We start from the raw sequence: 15,977 nt of genomic DNA, 5'->3' as shown, positions 1-15,977 counted from the left end.
TCCTCTGTGAGACAATACCACAGAGTTACTAACTTGTTAGACTCATGTTGGCATTGTGATGACAAGAAAATGCCCATGCTTTTGGAGATGCATATTGAAGCAGACAGGACTAAAAAGACAGATGTTTCAAATTTGCTTTAAAACACAATAGCAAGAAAACATAAAATGGAATAGGGGCTGACTGTATGAACAAAGGCAGGCTCCTCCACTATACGTCTCTGACTGCAGGGCCAGGTAGCTTAACACCCCAGCCTCTGATGAGGTCACTCCAGCTCAGCTCCAATGTTCCAAACCAGGACCCTGAGGGGGACAGGCACTTCCACAGATAGAGGCCACACCCAACCCCACCCAGCAAGGCTTCCATGAGCTCCCTTTATTAGGGTGTGAGACCATTTCCCACATGAGACAGTAAGTTCTTTTGAAGACAAGGACCACATCTGAATCCTCCTTTTCCACTAAGAATAGTGCTTTGTACACAGCAATTTTTTTAAGATGTCTGTTGTTAATCGCTTAGTCGTGTCCAACTCTTTGCGACCCCATGGACTGTAGTCCACCAGCCCATGAACTTTTCCAGCAAAGAATATAGGAGTGGGTTGCCATTTCCTTCTCCAGGGGATCTTCCCAACCCAGGAATTAAACTCAGGTCTCCTGCATTGCAGGCAGATTCTACACTCTGAGCCACCAGGAAAGCCTAAGATGTATTTACTAAATTTAAAAAAAAAAAAAAAAAAGTGTCACAATGTACGCACACATTCATGATTACTTGTAATCAGCCCCCTTTACTACACCTAATTTAGACTCGCCTCCAACACAGCTCGATTCAGAGGCCAACAAGGATGGGAGGAAAGGCTAGTCTACTCTACAAGCGAGTTGAGTGGACAATATTGCTAATTTCTGCAGATGAGTCACTTAAAACCAGGGAAAATGGTATAGAAATAAACAGTGGGTATCTCCATGATCAAAACTGAGAATTCTCCAGAATTACCCTAAAAATGAATATTACACAAATCTTTAAAAATCTCAACAAATTAGTTTGACTTAGCTAGTCAGTTCAGTTCAGTCACTCAGTCGTGTCCAACTCTTTGCGACCCCAGGCAGTGCTGCATGCCAGGCTTCCCTGTCCATCATCAACTCCTGGAGCTTGCTCAAACTCATGTCCATCCAGTCCGTGATGCCATCCAACCATCTCATCCTCTGTCATCCCCTTCTCCTCCCACCTTCAATCTTTCCCAGCATCAGGGTCTTTTCAATGAGTCAGTTCTTCGCATCAAGTGGCCAAAGTATTGGAGTTTCAGCTTCAGCATCAGTCCTTCCAATGAATATTCAGGACTGATTTCCTTTAGGATGGACTGGTTGGATCTCCTTGCAGTCCAAGGGACTCTTAAGAGTCTTCTCCAACACCACAGTTCAAAAGCATCAATTCTTCAATGCTCAGCTTTCTTTACAGTCCAACTCTCACACCCATACATGATTACTGGAAAAACCATAGCTTTAACTAGACGGACCTTTGTTGGCAAAGTAATGTCTCTGCTTTTTAATATGCTGCCTAGGTTGGTCACAGCTTTTCTTCCAAGGAGTGAGTGTCTTTTAATTTCATGGCTGCAGTCACCATCTGCAGTGATTTTGGAGCCCAAGAAAATAAAGTCTGTCACTGTTTCTATTGTTTCTCCATCTATTTGCCATGGATTGATGGGACTGGATGCCATGATCTCCGTTTTCTGAATGCTGGGTTTTAAGTCAGCTTTTTCACTCTCCTCTTTCACTTTCATCAAGATGCTATTTAGTTCTTCACTTTCTGCCATAAGGGTGGTGTCATCTGCATATCTGAGGTTGTTGATATTTCTCCCAGCAATCTTGATTTCAGCTTGTGCTTCATCTAGCCTGGCATTTCACATGATGTACTCTGCATATAAGTTAAATAAGCAGGGTGACAATACACAGCCTTGACGTACTCCTTTCCCAATTTGGAACCAGTCTGTTGTTCCATGTCTGGTTCTAACTGTTGCTTCTTGACCTGCATACAGATTTCTCAGGAAGCAGGTAAGGTGGTCTAGTATTCCCATCTCTTGAAGAATTTTCCACAGTTTGTTGTGATCTACACAGTCAAAAGCTCTGGCGTAGTCAATAAGGCAGAAGTAGATGTTTTTCTGAAATTCTCTTGCTTTTTCTATGATCCAACGGATGTTGGCAAGTTGATCTCTGGCTCTTCTACCTTTTCTAAATCCAGCTTGAACATCTCGAAGTTCATGGTTCATGTACTGTTGAAGCCTGGCTTGGAGAATTTTGAGTATTACTTTGCTAGCGTGTGAGATGAGTGCAATTGTGAGGTAGTCTGAACATTCTTTGGCATTGCCCTTCTTTGGGATTGGGATGCAAACTGACCTTTTCCAGTCCTGTGGCCACTGCTGAGTTTTCCAGATTTGCTGGCATATTGTGTGCAGCACTTTCACAACATCATCTTTTAGGACTTGAAATAGCTCAACTGGAATTTCATCACCTCCACTAACTTTGTAGTGATGCTTTGTAAGGTCCACTTGACTTGGCACTCCAAGATGCCTGGCTCTAGGTGAGTGATCACACCATTGTGGTTATCTGAGTCATGAAGATCTTTTTTGTACAGTTCTTCTGTGTATTCTTGCCACCTCTTCTTAATATATAAGTCTAGACTCACCCATTCCTGGGGCCCAAATAAAACTGACACTTGCTCACTAGTAATAATCAAACATTGCACTTGCTCACTGTAATAACCACACATTGCAAAACTCATTATCAGATCAGACTAAAAGCAAACAGAAAAACCTGAGTAAGAATATGGAAGAGAAGTAGCAGCAGATGCTGGTTCTCAGAGGGTAAAATGTACAAGAATTCTTAAATGATTTAGGGGGAAGAAAGGGGAAAGCACAAAATTATTGCCTATTAAATTAGGCTTTTGTGGCTTTACTTAATCCTCCAAAATAATATTTATAAAGAACAGAAACAACACAGATCATTTTGTAAAAAGAAATGCCAGTTGCCTCAGTTTTCATTTCAAACTGCTACAAATTATCCATTTTCTATGGATAATCTACAAATTTCTAATTTTCTATGAACAACTAGGCGATTATTAATACCTATCTCTCTTTATGGACACCTAGGATCACATGAGAGAATAGGAGAACTGCTATTGCTAGAGAAGCTTAACACAGAGGCCAGGAAAGGCAAAAGACAGATTAAAAAAATATGAAATTTGCATTATTGGATGTATTCAGTTTGCCACCTATAAGGAGCTTCAATAAGCATTCTGCCACACTAGACTTAGGGAATTTAATTGTTTAAACCAATATGTAGGATTACTGTAGTGTTTCTATGAAATAACCCAATGTTCTCATATTCTACTTTTACACAGGAGACAATTTCCAAGTGATTTTCATTTTTCCTTCTGCTTTTATCTTCTGCAGTAAACCCTTTGTTCAAATATAACCAATGTTGGACTTCCCTGGTGGTCCAGTGGTTAAGAATCCACCTGCTAATGCAAGGGACATAGGTTCCATCCCTGGTCTGGGAAGATCCCACATGCGGAGGAGCAACTAAGCCCATGCACCACAACTACTGAGGCCACATGCCTAGCTCTGCAAGAGAAGCCACGACAATGAGAAGCCCCACACGTGCCGCAACTAGAGAAAGCCCATATGCAGCACTGGAGACCCAGCGCAGCCATAAATAAATAAATAAAAAGTTGCAAATATAACCCAGTGCTCTACTACAGAATGGCACAGAAGTTGCATATAAATGGGAAGAAAAACTAGAGATTTTAAAGACAACAAGACATATACAAACAAATATTTGTATTACAACCTGATCTCTTTTATTAGCCCCCAAATTTACCAGCCCAATACTTATTATTTCAAACTGCTCATCATATGTTGGAGAAGGCAATGGCAACCTACTCCAGTACTCTTGCCTGGAAAATCCCATGGACGGAGGAGCCTGGTGGGCTGCAGTCCATAGGGTCACTAAGAGTTGGGCACAACTGACTGACTTCAATTTCACTTTTCACTTTCATGCACTGGAGAAGGAAATGGCAACCCACTCCAGTGTTCTTGCCTGGAGCATCCCAAGGATGGCAGAGCCTGGTGGGAGGCTATCTATGGGGTCGCACAGAGTCGGACACGACTGAAGCGACTTAGCAGCAGCAGTAGCAGCATCACGTTAGCCACATATTCATAATTAAATGTTTCTTAACCATCATTTGTCTCATATCATTAAAACTCTGCTTATTTGTCAAGGTTCTGTGATGTTGCCCCCATAACATCAAAACTCTTGAAAATCTCTGACAGTTCCAATTTGAGTTTACTTACTATTGTAGTAGCTCCTGCCAATCACTGTATTTAATTTTTCAAATTTTCATAGTTTTTAAAGGTTACAATCCATTTACAAATATCACAAAATACTGGCTATATTTCCTATGTTGTACAATCCATCCTTGTAGCCTTTCTTACATCCAATAGTTTGTACCTCCCACTCCACTACCCCTTTATGACCCCTCCCCTTTACTGGTAACCACTAGTTTGTTCTCTATATCTGTGACTCTGCTTCTTTCTTTGTTATATTTACTGGTTTGTGGTATGTTTTAAATTCTACACACAAATGATATCACACAGTATTTGTCTTTCTCTGTCTGACTTACTTCATTTAGCGATAATGCCCTGGATGTCCATTCATGTTGCTGAAATGGTAAAAATTTCATTCTTTTTTATGGCTTAGTGATATTCCATTTTGTGTGTGTGTGTGCACACACATTACAAATCTTCTTTACGCAATCCTCTATTGATGGACATTTAGGCTGCTTCCATATCTTGTCAACTGTAAATAATGCTACTATGAACACTGGGGTACACAGCTTCCTGAACTAGTGATTCTGGTTTTTTCTAATATATACCCAGGAATAGAATTGCTGGATCATATGGTAACTCTATTTTTAGTTTCTTGAGAAACCTCCATACTGTTTTCCTCAGTAGCTGCATCAATTTACATTCACACTGACCATGCAGGAGGGTTCTCTTTTCTCTACATCCTTGCCAACAATTGTTATGTTCTTTTTGGTGACAGCCACTCTGATAGGTGTGAGGTGATATTGTGGCTTTGAATTGCATTCCCCTGATGATTAGTGAGGCTGAGCGTCTTTTCATGTGGCTGCTGGCCATCTGTGTTTCCTCTATGGGGAAATGTCTATTCAGCTCTTCTGCCCAGTTTTCAATCGCATTGTTTGATTTTCCGATGTTGAGTTATATGAGCTATTTATATACTGCTTTTTTAAAAATTTTCTTGGAGTGATAAAACCCAAAATAAAACAGTCCTACCAAACTGTATCAACAAACTTAAGACCAAATATCAACTCATGTCCAAAAACGAGGACACTAAGGAAATGCAAAAACCAGAATAAGGTATCACCTCACACTGTTCAAAATGGCCCTCATCAAAAAGTCTACAAACAATAAATGCTGGAGAGGCTACGGAGAAAAGGGAACCCTCCTACACTGTTGGTAGGAATGTAAACTGGTACAACCATTATGGAGAAAAGTATGGAGCTTCCTTAAAAAACTAAACACAGAACTACCATATTACCCAGCAATCTCACTCCTGGGCTTGTACCTGGAGAAAATCGTAATTCAAAAAGATCCATGCACCCCAATGTTCACTGAAGCGGTATTTACAATAGCCAAGACATGGAAGCAACCTAAATCTCCATCAACAGAGAAACAAATAAAAAAGATGTGATACATACATGCAATGGAATATGACTCAGCCATAAAAAAGCTGAAAACAATGCCATTTGTAGCAACATGGATGGACCTGGAGATTATCATTCTAAGTGATGTAAATCAGTTAGAGAAAGGCAAATCATATGGTATCACTTATATGTGGAATCTGTTTCCCTTGTGGCTCAGCTGGTAAAGAATCTGTCTGCAATGTGGGAGACCTGGGTTCGATCCCTGGGTTGGGAAGATCCCTCGGAGAAGGGAAAGGCTACCCGCTCCAGTATTCTAGCCTGGAGAATTCCATGGACTGTATATAGTCCATGGGGTCACAAAGAGTCAGACACAACTGACTGACTTTCACATGTGGAATCTAATTAAAAAATGATACAAATGAACTTATTTACAAAAACAGAAATAGACTCACAGATCTTGAAATCAAACTTACAGTTACCAAAGGGGAAACATGGAAAGAAGTGATAAATTAGGAGACTGGGATTAACATATACACACTACTGTAAATAAAACAGGTAACAAGTACCAACTGACTATTATCAAATAAAATAAGTAACTTAATCAGAACTCATAAACATTTCTTTGTAACTGCAACACCAGAAGCTCTGATTTCAACAGAGCAGTTGTATTTGAAAATAACCATCCCCAACAGGTTTTACATGCCTAGAGCATACAAATTTATTTTTGAATGCCCCATGATCCTAACAAAGAGCACTGTACAGGCTCTTATTTGTCCCAGTGAACAAAGCTAGCCACCACCCATATAAAGTATCTTGCTATTCTGCATACAGAGCTGCATATTTAAAATCAAATCATATATCCCATGTAAATTATGATTTCTACCCTCCTGAAGAAAATGATTGCAAAAATCCTTATCCATACCTTAGCACACCGAATCCAGCAATATATAAAGAGAATAATGCATTTTGACTAAGAGGGTTTTACCCTAAGAACGGAAGGTGAGTCTAACATTCAAAACCCAGTCCATGTAATTCACTGTAGTGGAAGAATAAAGAAAACACAAGGCGATCATCTCAAAGATGCAGAAAAAGCATTTGACAAAATTCAACACCCACTCATGATAAAAATTCTCAAACAGGAACATAAGGAAACTTTCCCAATCAATGAAGAGCGTCTTTGAAAAACCTACCTTAACATCATAACTAACAGAGAAACAGTGCTTTCCCCTGTAAACGGGAACAAAAGGTGTCTACTCCCATCACTTACATTCCACACTGCACCCGAAATCCTAGTCAATGTGAAAAGGTAAAAAGAAAGAAAATGTGTACAGACTGGAAAGGAAGATGTAGAACTCTATCTGGGTATGATTCTTTACAAAGAAAATTCTAAGGAATCTACAAAAAGGCTACTATGAAAGTAAATTAGCAAGTTGTAAGGTTTAAGGTCAATATGCAAAATTCAGTTATAGTTCTATATGCTAGCAACAAAAAAGTGGAAAATGAACTTTCAAATACCCACTTACAATAGCATAAAAAAAATCCAAAAATATTAGTAATAGACAAACAAAAGACATGAAATGCCTCCACCCTAAAACTACAAACTACTGCTAAGAAATATTAAAAACCGAACAAAAATAGATTGATACGCATCAAAAAATTCAATATTGTAAAGATGTCAACCCTCCCTCAAACTGATCCACAGACTCAATACAACTACAACCATAATTCCACCAGGCTTTTCTGCAGAAACTGATAAGCTGATTTTAAAATGTATATGTAAATTCAAAAAACCAAGAATATCCAAAGTAACCTTGAAAAAGACAAGAACCACCACCAAGTTGAAGGCTTATACTGACTTCAAAACTTACTACAAAGCTCTGATAATCAAGACAATCTGATACTGGCATACAGACAGATAGATAAATGAAATAGAACAAAGAGCCCAGACAGATTCACAATTACATGGCATTTGATTTTCAAAAGTGCCAAAGCAATTTAATGGGGAAAAGAAAGTTTGCAATAAAGAGTACTAAAATAACTGGATATCCATATGGAAAATAAATTTCAAACCCCACCTCATACCCCACACACTTATCAATTCAAGATTGACCACATAAATATAAAAACTAAGCCTATAAAACTTCCAGAAGAAAACATAATAGAATTATCTTCATGACTGAGGAGTAGGCAAAGGTTTCTTACAGGTCACAGGATGCAATAACCACAAAAGAAAAAAAAAAAAAAAGCCAAATTAGATGAACAGGAAAGCCACAGACTGGTAGAAACTTTGCAAAACACATCTACAGCAAAGGATCACTATCTAAGATATATAAAGAAATTCTAAAACTCAATAGTTAAAAAATTTGAACAACAAAAAAAAATTTGAACAAACACTTTACAAAGGAAAATATGGCCAAAAGGCATATAAATAAAAATGTTGAACATCATTTAATCACTAAGGAAATGCAAATTAAAAAAACAATCAAATAACACTGAGCATCCACAAAAGCAGCTAGTTAAAAGACTGACAATACCAATGTTTAAAAAATATATATATAAAGCAACTACAACTCTCATACATCATTGGAAATATTTTAGAAAAATGTCTAGCAACTTCTCATAAAACTAAACACATATTTATGTATATTTATGAGCCAAGAGCCAGCTATTCCATTTCTAAATATTTACCTAAGAACTGAAAACAAATGTTCGCGAAAAGATCTATACATAAATGTTCAGAGCAACTTACTCAGAACAGCCAAAAACTTTAAAAAGCCTAATTTTTTATCAATAAAAGAACATACAAGCAAACTATGGTATAATCAGAAAACAGAATGGTATTCAGGAATATAAAGGAACAAACTATGGACACAATAGCAAAATGGATGAACTTTTAAAACATTAGGCTGAGTGCAAGATGCTTTATTCAAATGAATCCATTTACATGTTCCATTTGTATGGAACAGACAATATTAATCTATGGTAGAAACAAAACCACAACAGCAGTGGCCAGGGGTTGAAGAAGAATCTCCAGGAAAGACCCTTCGGGGGTAATGGTAACAGTCTGTCTTGAGAAAGGTTTAAGTTGCTGCTAAGTCGCTTCAGTCGTGTCCAACTCTGTGTGACCCCATAGACAGCAGCCCACCAGGCTCCCCCGTCCCTGGGATTCTCCAGGCAAGAACACTGGAGTAGGTTGCCATTTCCTTCTCCAATGCATGAAAGTGAAAGTGAAGTCGCTCAGTCGTGTCTGACTCTCCTCGACCCCATGGACTGCAGCCCACCAGGCTCCTCCGTCCATGGGATTTTCCAGGCAAGAGTACTGGAGTGGGGGGTGCCATTGCCTTCTCCGAAGATTTAAGTTACACAGGTATATATTTTTGTCAAAATTCATCAAAATGTACCCTTAAGGTGGTACATTTCATTGTATGCAAACTTTAAACTCCCTTAAGAAATATATATATCAAACTCATTATACAAGCAGAAATATTCAGAGATAAAACATACAGACATCCGCAACATACTTTGAAGTACAAGCAAAAAGATTAAGATGAATTAATGAATGTATTAAGGGATGGACAGATCAATATGTGATAAATGATAAATGTAGAATCTATATGATGTCTGTATGGGTATTTATTGAAAACAATTCTTTCAACTTTTCTGTGCTTCTGAATATTTTCTTAATAAAATAATGGAAAAAAATTTTAAATGAGTTACTTCATGGATAGTACACACTAGATCAGTAACAATACCTGCCACTCTAATAGGGAAGACCCTTTGCTGCTGCTGCTGCTAAGTCGAGGCAGTTGTGTCCGACTCTGTGCGACCCCATAGACGGCAGCCCACCAGGCTCCCGTCCCTCGGATTCTCCAGGCAAGAACACTGGAGTGGGTTGCCATTTCGCCTTATAAGCTTAAATTATATGTAATGACCCATCTCTGGTAACCCTGCCTCTCAAGTAATGAGCATTAAGCTAAAAGGCCTTTGTTTAACTCATAGAACAATCATGACCAGGCCTACCTGTGAATGATTGCAGGGAGGAAGAAATTAAAACAACCCCTCTGGAGGCTGACTAGAACCAGGAAATGTCTGACTTTACTCCCTCTCCAGTTAGTGGAAGAAAAGCCTTAGGCAAGGTGGTTCTTTAGAGCTATGAGTCCACCATCTTCTCAGTTTTCTCACTTTCAGAATAAAGTCACTATTCCTTGCCCCAACAACTCATCTCTCAATTTACTGATCTGTCAGTGCAGCGAGCAGCATGAGCTTTGACTCAGTAACGCTACTACTACCACCACTCACGTGATTACTAGGTGTGACGCACTTTGGTGGGTACTCATATGTGTTACATTCAATACCTACAGCAATGCTGAAAGGCAAGTAGTACTCTCCTCATTTTCCAGATAGGAGAACTGATGTGCAGAAAGACTAAAAATCTGTTCTAACCTCATACATCAACCAGATGGTAAAGGCAGGATTCTAAACCCAGATCTGGCTCCATAATGCTGCTCTTTCCATTATATCACAGTGCCTTAACGATGAACTGCAAGGTTTTGGTCCAATTAACTTCTTGTAGTACTATGGAATTTTATGTTCTTGACCAGTAAACAGAAATAGAAATAAGTGGGTTATTAGCAAGGACCTTGGAAATCAACGACACTGTTACTCCACTGTAATGGAACTGGTTAGAACATGGTTGCTGCTACTCTTGTCTTCTTTCAATCATATTACAAATGTGATTCATGATACAAGAGAAGGATCCCAAAACCATGACTCGATTTTCTCAAAATTCTTTACCTCATTTCTCGTTCTTCATGTTGAGCAATAAGGTTGCTATAAAAATTCTCCAGTGTCACTTTGGTCATCGTCACCCTTTCCTTTGTGTGACTACTCATGGACGAGCAAGGTGTTGAGCCTGTCATTGCCATGGCTGCTAGAAACAATGAAAAAAAAGAGGTATTAGTTTTGGAGATGGAATCCACCAGTTCTGTACTCTCCTACCCTACTAGTAGGAATGTAAATTGACCTAAGTTTTCTGGAATACAAACAGTATAAAACAAAACCCAGACAAACAGAATACTTGGTGAAAACAAGTATACATTAAAGTTTTTTGACACAGAACTACCATGCCTAGGTATAAGGCCTAGAGAAACTATCACACAGGTTCCTTTTTTATTTTTCTTGTGCCAATGGAACCCGTGCTCCCTGTAGTGGAAGCGCAGAGACGAAACCACCAGACTGCCAGGGACTTCCCCACTCCACACAGGCTCTTAAGGGAACATGAACAAGATGTGCACTATAGAAGATGGTCCTTATGCCATCAACTGTGTTAGGAGAAACTAGAAGCAATTCAGTAAGCAAATCAACAAGTAAAATGCTGTGGAAACATACAAAGAAATTACCATATAGCAAAAGCGACATGAATATATCCTTAAGGAAGAGCGTTGCATTTTTCAGAAAGAAGGGAACAAGACCACAATACCAGACACATATATTAAGAACATGTAACACAGACAGTACCACTCTTTGCCATCTAGGAATCTACCTCGAAGGAATCAAAGACCCACAAGGATTCACACACAAGGGGATTCAATGCAACATTGTAATGACAAAGAAAAACTACAAGTAACTTGAATAACCAAGAACAGAACTGATTAAATCATGGGAAAGTCCTACAATGAAATAACATGCAGACAACTAAATATCTTTAAATGTTTGTCAGGCAAGCCTTTAAAGAATAAAACAAAAAACATTTTTCAGGAAAAATATTTCCAATCTAATTGAAAATAATGTTATAAAACAGAACATATACCATTTCACTTTTATGTGTTTACTGTATATGCACAGAATTATTAGAAACATATATAAAAATGTTACCAGTGGGGAAAAATATTATTAGTGGTCTAACTCTGGGCAGTGAGAATACAACAGATCATCTTCTTGTTTGTGTTTTTCCACATTTTCTTCAATGAGTGTGTACTAAGTTACCAAGAACTTTTAAATTTAAAATTTCTATAATTTAAAAAAAAATCTATGACTAAAATCTTCACCTATAGGTATAAATGTACTGTGACATGGCTTATGGTATTTGACAGATGTCTGCTATCTATCTGAATTGACAAGTTAAAACAAAGACCTATGATGGAAACAATACTACAAAAGAAAAAAACCTGAGTCATAACTTTAGTGATGAAAGATACCTTAAAAACAAGAGGCCCGAACTTCCTAGTTTTACATATTTGAAAACTGATACCAATGAGGTTTAAATAGCTTTGTTGTTACTTAGTCACTCAGTTGTGTCCGCCTCTTTGTGACCCCCATGGACTGCAGCATGCCAGGCTTCCCTGCCTTCACCATCTCCCAGAGTTTGCTCAAACTCATGTCCATTGAATTTAGGATGCCATCCAACCACCTTATCTTCTGTTGACCCTTCCTCCGCCTGCCCTCAATCTTACCCAGCATCAAGGTCTTTTCCAATGACTCAGCTCTTCACACCAGGTAGCCAAAGTATGGGACCTTCAGCATCAGTCCTTCCAATGAATATTCAGGGTTGATTTCCTTTAGGATTGACTGGTTTGATCTCCTTGCAGTCCAAGGGATTCTCAAGAGTCTCCTCCATCCAGCACCACAATTCAAAAGCATCAATTCTTTGGCATTCAGCCTTCCTTATGGTTCAACTCTCACATTAGTACATGACTACTGGAAAAACCCTAGCTTTGCTATATAGGCCTTTGTTTGGCAAAGTGGTATCTCTGCTTTTTAATACACTGTCTAGGTTTGTCATAGCTTTCCTTCCAAGGAGCAAGCATCTTTTAATTACAAAAGTTTTCTTAAGGTTCTCCTCTTGATTCTTAGCAGCTTTTAAAATTGTTTCGGAGATTAAATGTAGCCTTTTAAGAAATGTGTAAACACATTATTACTAAGAAAAAAGACTTAACATTAAGCAATTTTACAAAAAGATACTGGGGGGGGAAATCACATAAAGAATAATTTTTTCAGAGAAGAGATTCAAAATCAAGGCTCTACTTCAGTCATTCACGATGTGCTAAAATGATCAGTAATCACAAATTCAAGACACTGAACTCGTCTCAATCTTACTATAAAATGTTATTTTTTATGGGGAAGTTTCTGCTAACATCAAAGCAAACTCAAATGTTTTTAGGATATCAGAATTCTTTTTAAACCTCTGTCTGGTTTATGAAGCTTGGGTGTGGTTCCTTATTTGTCAGCCTGTACCCCCTCCACCCACAATGAAAACCACATGCTCTCTAAGTTTGGTGAGGAAATTTTAAAACCAGATTTAAAAACAAGTCTGAAGCAAGAGAGTACTTAGTACTCCTCCCCTGTCTGAAAATTTCCGGAGAATGTTCTTGTCTGTCTCTATACATATACATACACATTTTAACAAATGAAATTATTTCCACATAAAAACACAACTAAAGAGTGTTTAAGCTAAGAAAACAATGCCTTCCATATAACAGGCAGTTAGTAAACATAAATTGAGCAAATTAATGATTTTCAGTTGTCAACAAAGTTAAAGAACAAAATTACATTTATATTAATGGGTATATAAAAACTGGAGAACAAAATTTTGACCCATTTAAGTTGCTAGCATGTCTTCCTAAACTTTGTAGAAGATCAACAGGAGATTAAGTGCACTCAAAGTTACTCCTATAAAAGGCCAATAATGTTCTAACAGAATGGTTTTCAACCTTCATTCAGTCTCTAATGCAATGGCTAAGGTTACACTGTCCTTCCCTTCGGCCTTTCTTCAAACCCTCCCCCCCATCCTTTTCCTCTGCTCATAAATTCATAATTGATAATTCTAATAACCTTTCATCAAAAGTTACTATTGCCCTATAGCAATTTATAGGTTTTCTGGGTCAACCAAGTACTTTCCATAAGACGACTCTCCCTCAAGCTTTGACAACTCAAGCCTTCTTGTCCTGACCTATAGGCCACTGGAGGCCCTTGCCCTATTTCTTTCATTCTCCAGCTCAGAATTAAGAAATGATAGGTAAGCAAGGACTCTTAAAAGTTAAAAAAGAAATCTAACAGAAGAATGTGATCTTCACAAGTCGGGGCAAACATTAAAAGATCAAATGAAAACTATCATTGTATCTAGAGAGTTATGCATGGTTAACTGACTGACTTTACAAAAGTACCCTGTGAACTCCATAAATATCCCCTTTCCTCACCAATTCTTTCTTTCTTTGTGACTGACAACCTAGTATCTTTCATTTGGACAATTCAACACTGGAGCTGAGACTATTCCTTAATAGTCACATATCTAATTTTTCCTCCTGGAACTCTAACTCACTGGAAAGCAAGCACCCTGTCTTATAATGCTTTTAATATTTTTCCCCATATCGGGTACAATGCTATGCACTTAGTTGAGTATCTTATAAAAGATTAGCTAGGAAAAATTGGTTTCTTATGCCCATTACTAGGAGCCGAAAATATGTATGTATGACGGGGGTGGGGTTAGGACATGGAATGGTTTTCTATACCAAGCGGAATAGAGTTGACCTCATCCCCTTAAGAGGAAGCTGCCATCTCTTGCCTGGGGGAGACTGGAGCCTGTTATTGTGGTGGCGGTTGTTTTACGCTTAGGGAAACCACATCCACTGCCTAATTCCAACTCGGAGCCAAAGTGCGCTGAAAGGGAGAAGAAAGGCAGTGGTCTCCACTCCAGTCTTCCCCTGTACACTTCAAAAAGAACAAGATTATCTTTGGGTCTGTTCGTCTAGTGGGAGCTCTGGGTCACTCTACCTGCCATTCTGCACACTTGAAGTCTTTTTGCACAGACTCTGCCCCAAGTCCTTACTTTCCTTCTCCACTCTCTTCTTTAAAGACGGCTTCACTACATTTTCCTGTGGTTTTCAGTTGGATTATCTGAAGCCCGGTACCCTAAGATTAACCATAGGGAAGGGGGCAGACGCAAAGGTAACCGCCGCCCCCCAAGGTGGGGGAGGGGGATGGTTTTCGACAACCGCCTCAGACAACACCCCTCAGATTCTTAAGACTCCAGAAAAAAAGAAGAAAAGGACGTGAAAATTGGTAACGACCGACAGACATCCTGGAGGGGACTGAGCGGTGGCAGCGAGGAGACAAAGCAAGCGACATGGAAAGAAGAGAGCCTGGCACCCCGCCCCAACAGCACTCGAAGACAGAGAAAAGACGGGGTGCGGAGCCTGGGAAACCATGTGGAGGACCGGTCAGGAGCCTCTGGAAGCCGGGAGGAAAAGCACTGACAGCAGGGGCCGAAAGGGCAGGGCTGGAAAGAAGACGCCGGCGGGAAAGGGAGAACCCCAAAAAAGAGTCAGGGAAAGAGGAGAGAAAGGAAAAGGCCGGGATGGACGGAAGACAACGGCAGCAAGACACTCACCGGAGCCCCGGGCTGAGGGGAGAGGCAGGGCTGGGGGCGGCGAACAGCCGCAGACGCCAGCCGGGCCAGCGGTCTCGAAGTGAGGCAAGGCGAAACCCCCGCAGCAGCTGCCAGCCGACCGGAGGAGGGGTGGGGACGCGTTAGGGACTCTGAAGTAGGGGGCCGCGGGGCGGTTGCGGGTGTGAAGACGACAGGAAGAGCCCCAACTGCCGGAAAAGACGGCAAGCGCACGGGCCGAGGCTGCCCAGTCTCCCACCGCGGAGACGGGCTGGCGCGCCTACCAGGGTGACAGACTGCGCAAGCGTGACTTCCCGGAGCCGCGGCGCGAGTTCCGGGTCTGCGCATGCGCCCCCTCCCCGCCCCGCCCCTCCTCGCCTCATTCGGGCAGGAGAGGCCGAGTTGAGCGAAGAAGCCTGAGGGGTGGGTCCTTTTCGGGGTGGGCGGGACCGGGCTGGGCTTGCCTTGAGAGTCCTTTTGTTTTTTTTGTTTTTCATTTTGAAATAATTATAAACTCTCCCCCAAAGTGACAGAATTAGTACAAAAAGGTCCCTTTTACCCATCACCCATCCAGCTTCTCTCAACATCTTACATAACTACACTGCGTTATCAAAACCAAGAAATTAATATCGGCGGAGTACAGTGGACTCAGATCAGATCAGTCGCTCAGTCGTGTCCGACTCTTTGCGACCCCATGAATCGCAGCACGCCAGGCCTCCCTGTCCTGTCCTGTCCAATGGACTAGACCGAAGCAATTAACTAGATGACAAACCTCAGATTTAACCACTCAGGCTTGCACTCATTTTTGCGTGTGCGCGCGTACTCGCGCCCATCTGCGTAGTTCCATTAAGTTTTTTCACTTGTTGTAGTCATGGTCCCCAACCA

At 40.2% G+C, this 15,977-nt stretch overlaps 1 protein-coding gene across 4 annotated transcripts in view; it reads right to left on the bottom strand.

The window, feature by feature from the left end:
- Positions 1-15,386, bottom strand: part of STK38 (serine/threonine kinase 38) — a 41,596-nt gene extending 26,210 nt beyond the window's left edge. Inside the window, exons 1-3 of one of the 4 annotated variants that reach the window (XM_070360895.1) lie at positions 15,096-15,386; positions 12,163-12,320; positions 10,505-10,640 (exon numbers count right to left, since the gene is read on the bottom strand). In XM_070360895.1, coding sequence (XP_070216996.1) covers positions 10,505-10,640; positions 12,163-12,169 — 143 coding nt within the window. In that variant the 5' untranslated portion in view covers positions 12,170-12,320; positions 15,096-15,386. The remainder of the gene's footprint in view (positions 1-10,504; positions 10,641-12,162; positions 12,321-15,095) is intronic. The other 3 variants (XM_070360896.1, XM_005890499.3, XM_005890500.3) reach the window with 3 other exon arrangements.
- Positions 15,387-15,977: the final 591 nt, after the last annotated feature.

This window comes from Bos mutus, chromosome 23 (assembly GCF_027580195.1).
Source record: "Bos mutus isolate GX-2022 chromosome 23, NWIPB_WYAK_1.1, whole genome shotgun sequence".
Taxonomy (NCBI): domain Eukaryota; kingdom Metazoa; phylum Chordata; class Mammalia; order Artiodactyla; family Bovidae; genus Bos; species Bos mutus.
The sequence above is the reverse complement of the archived record's forward strand: the minus strand, read 5'-3'. Positions and strand labels throughout refer to the sequence as shown.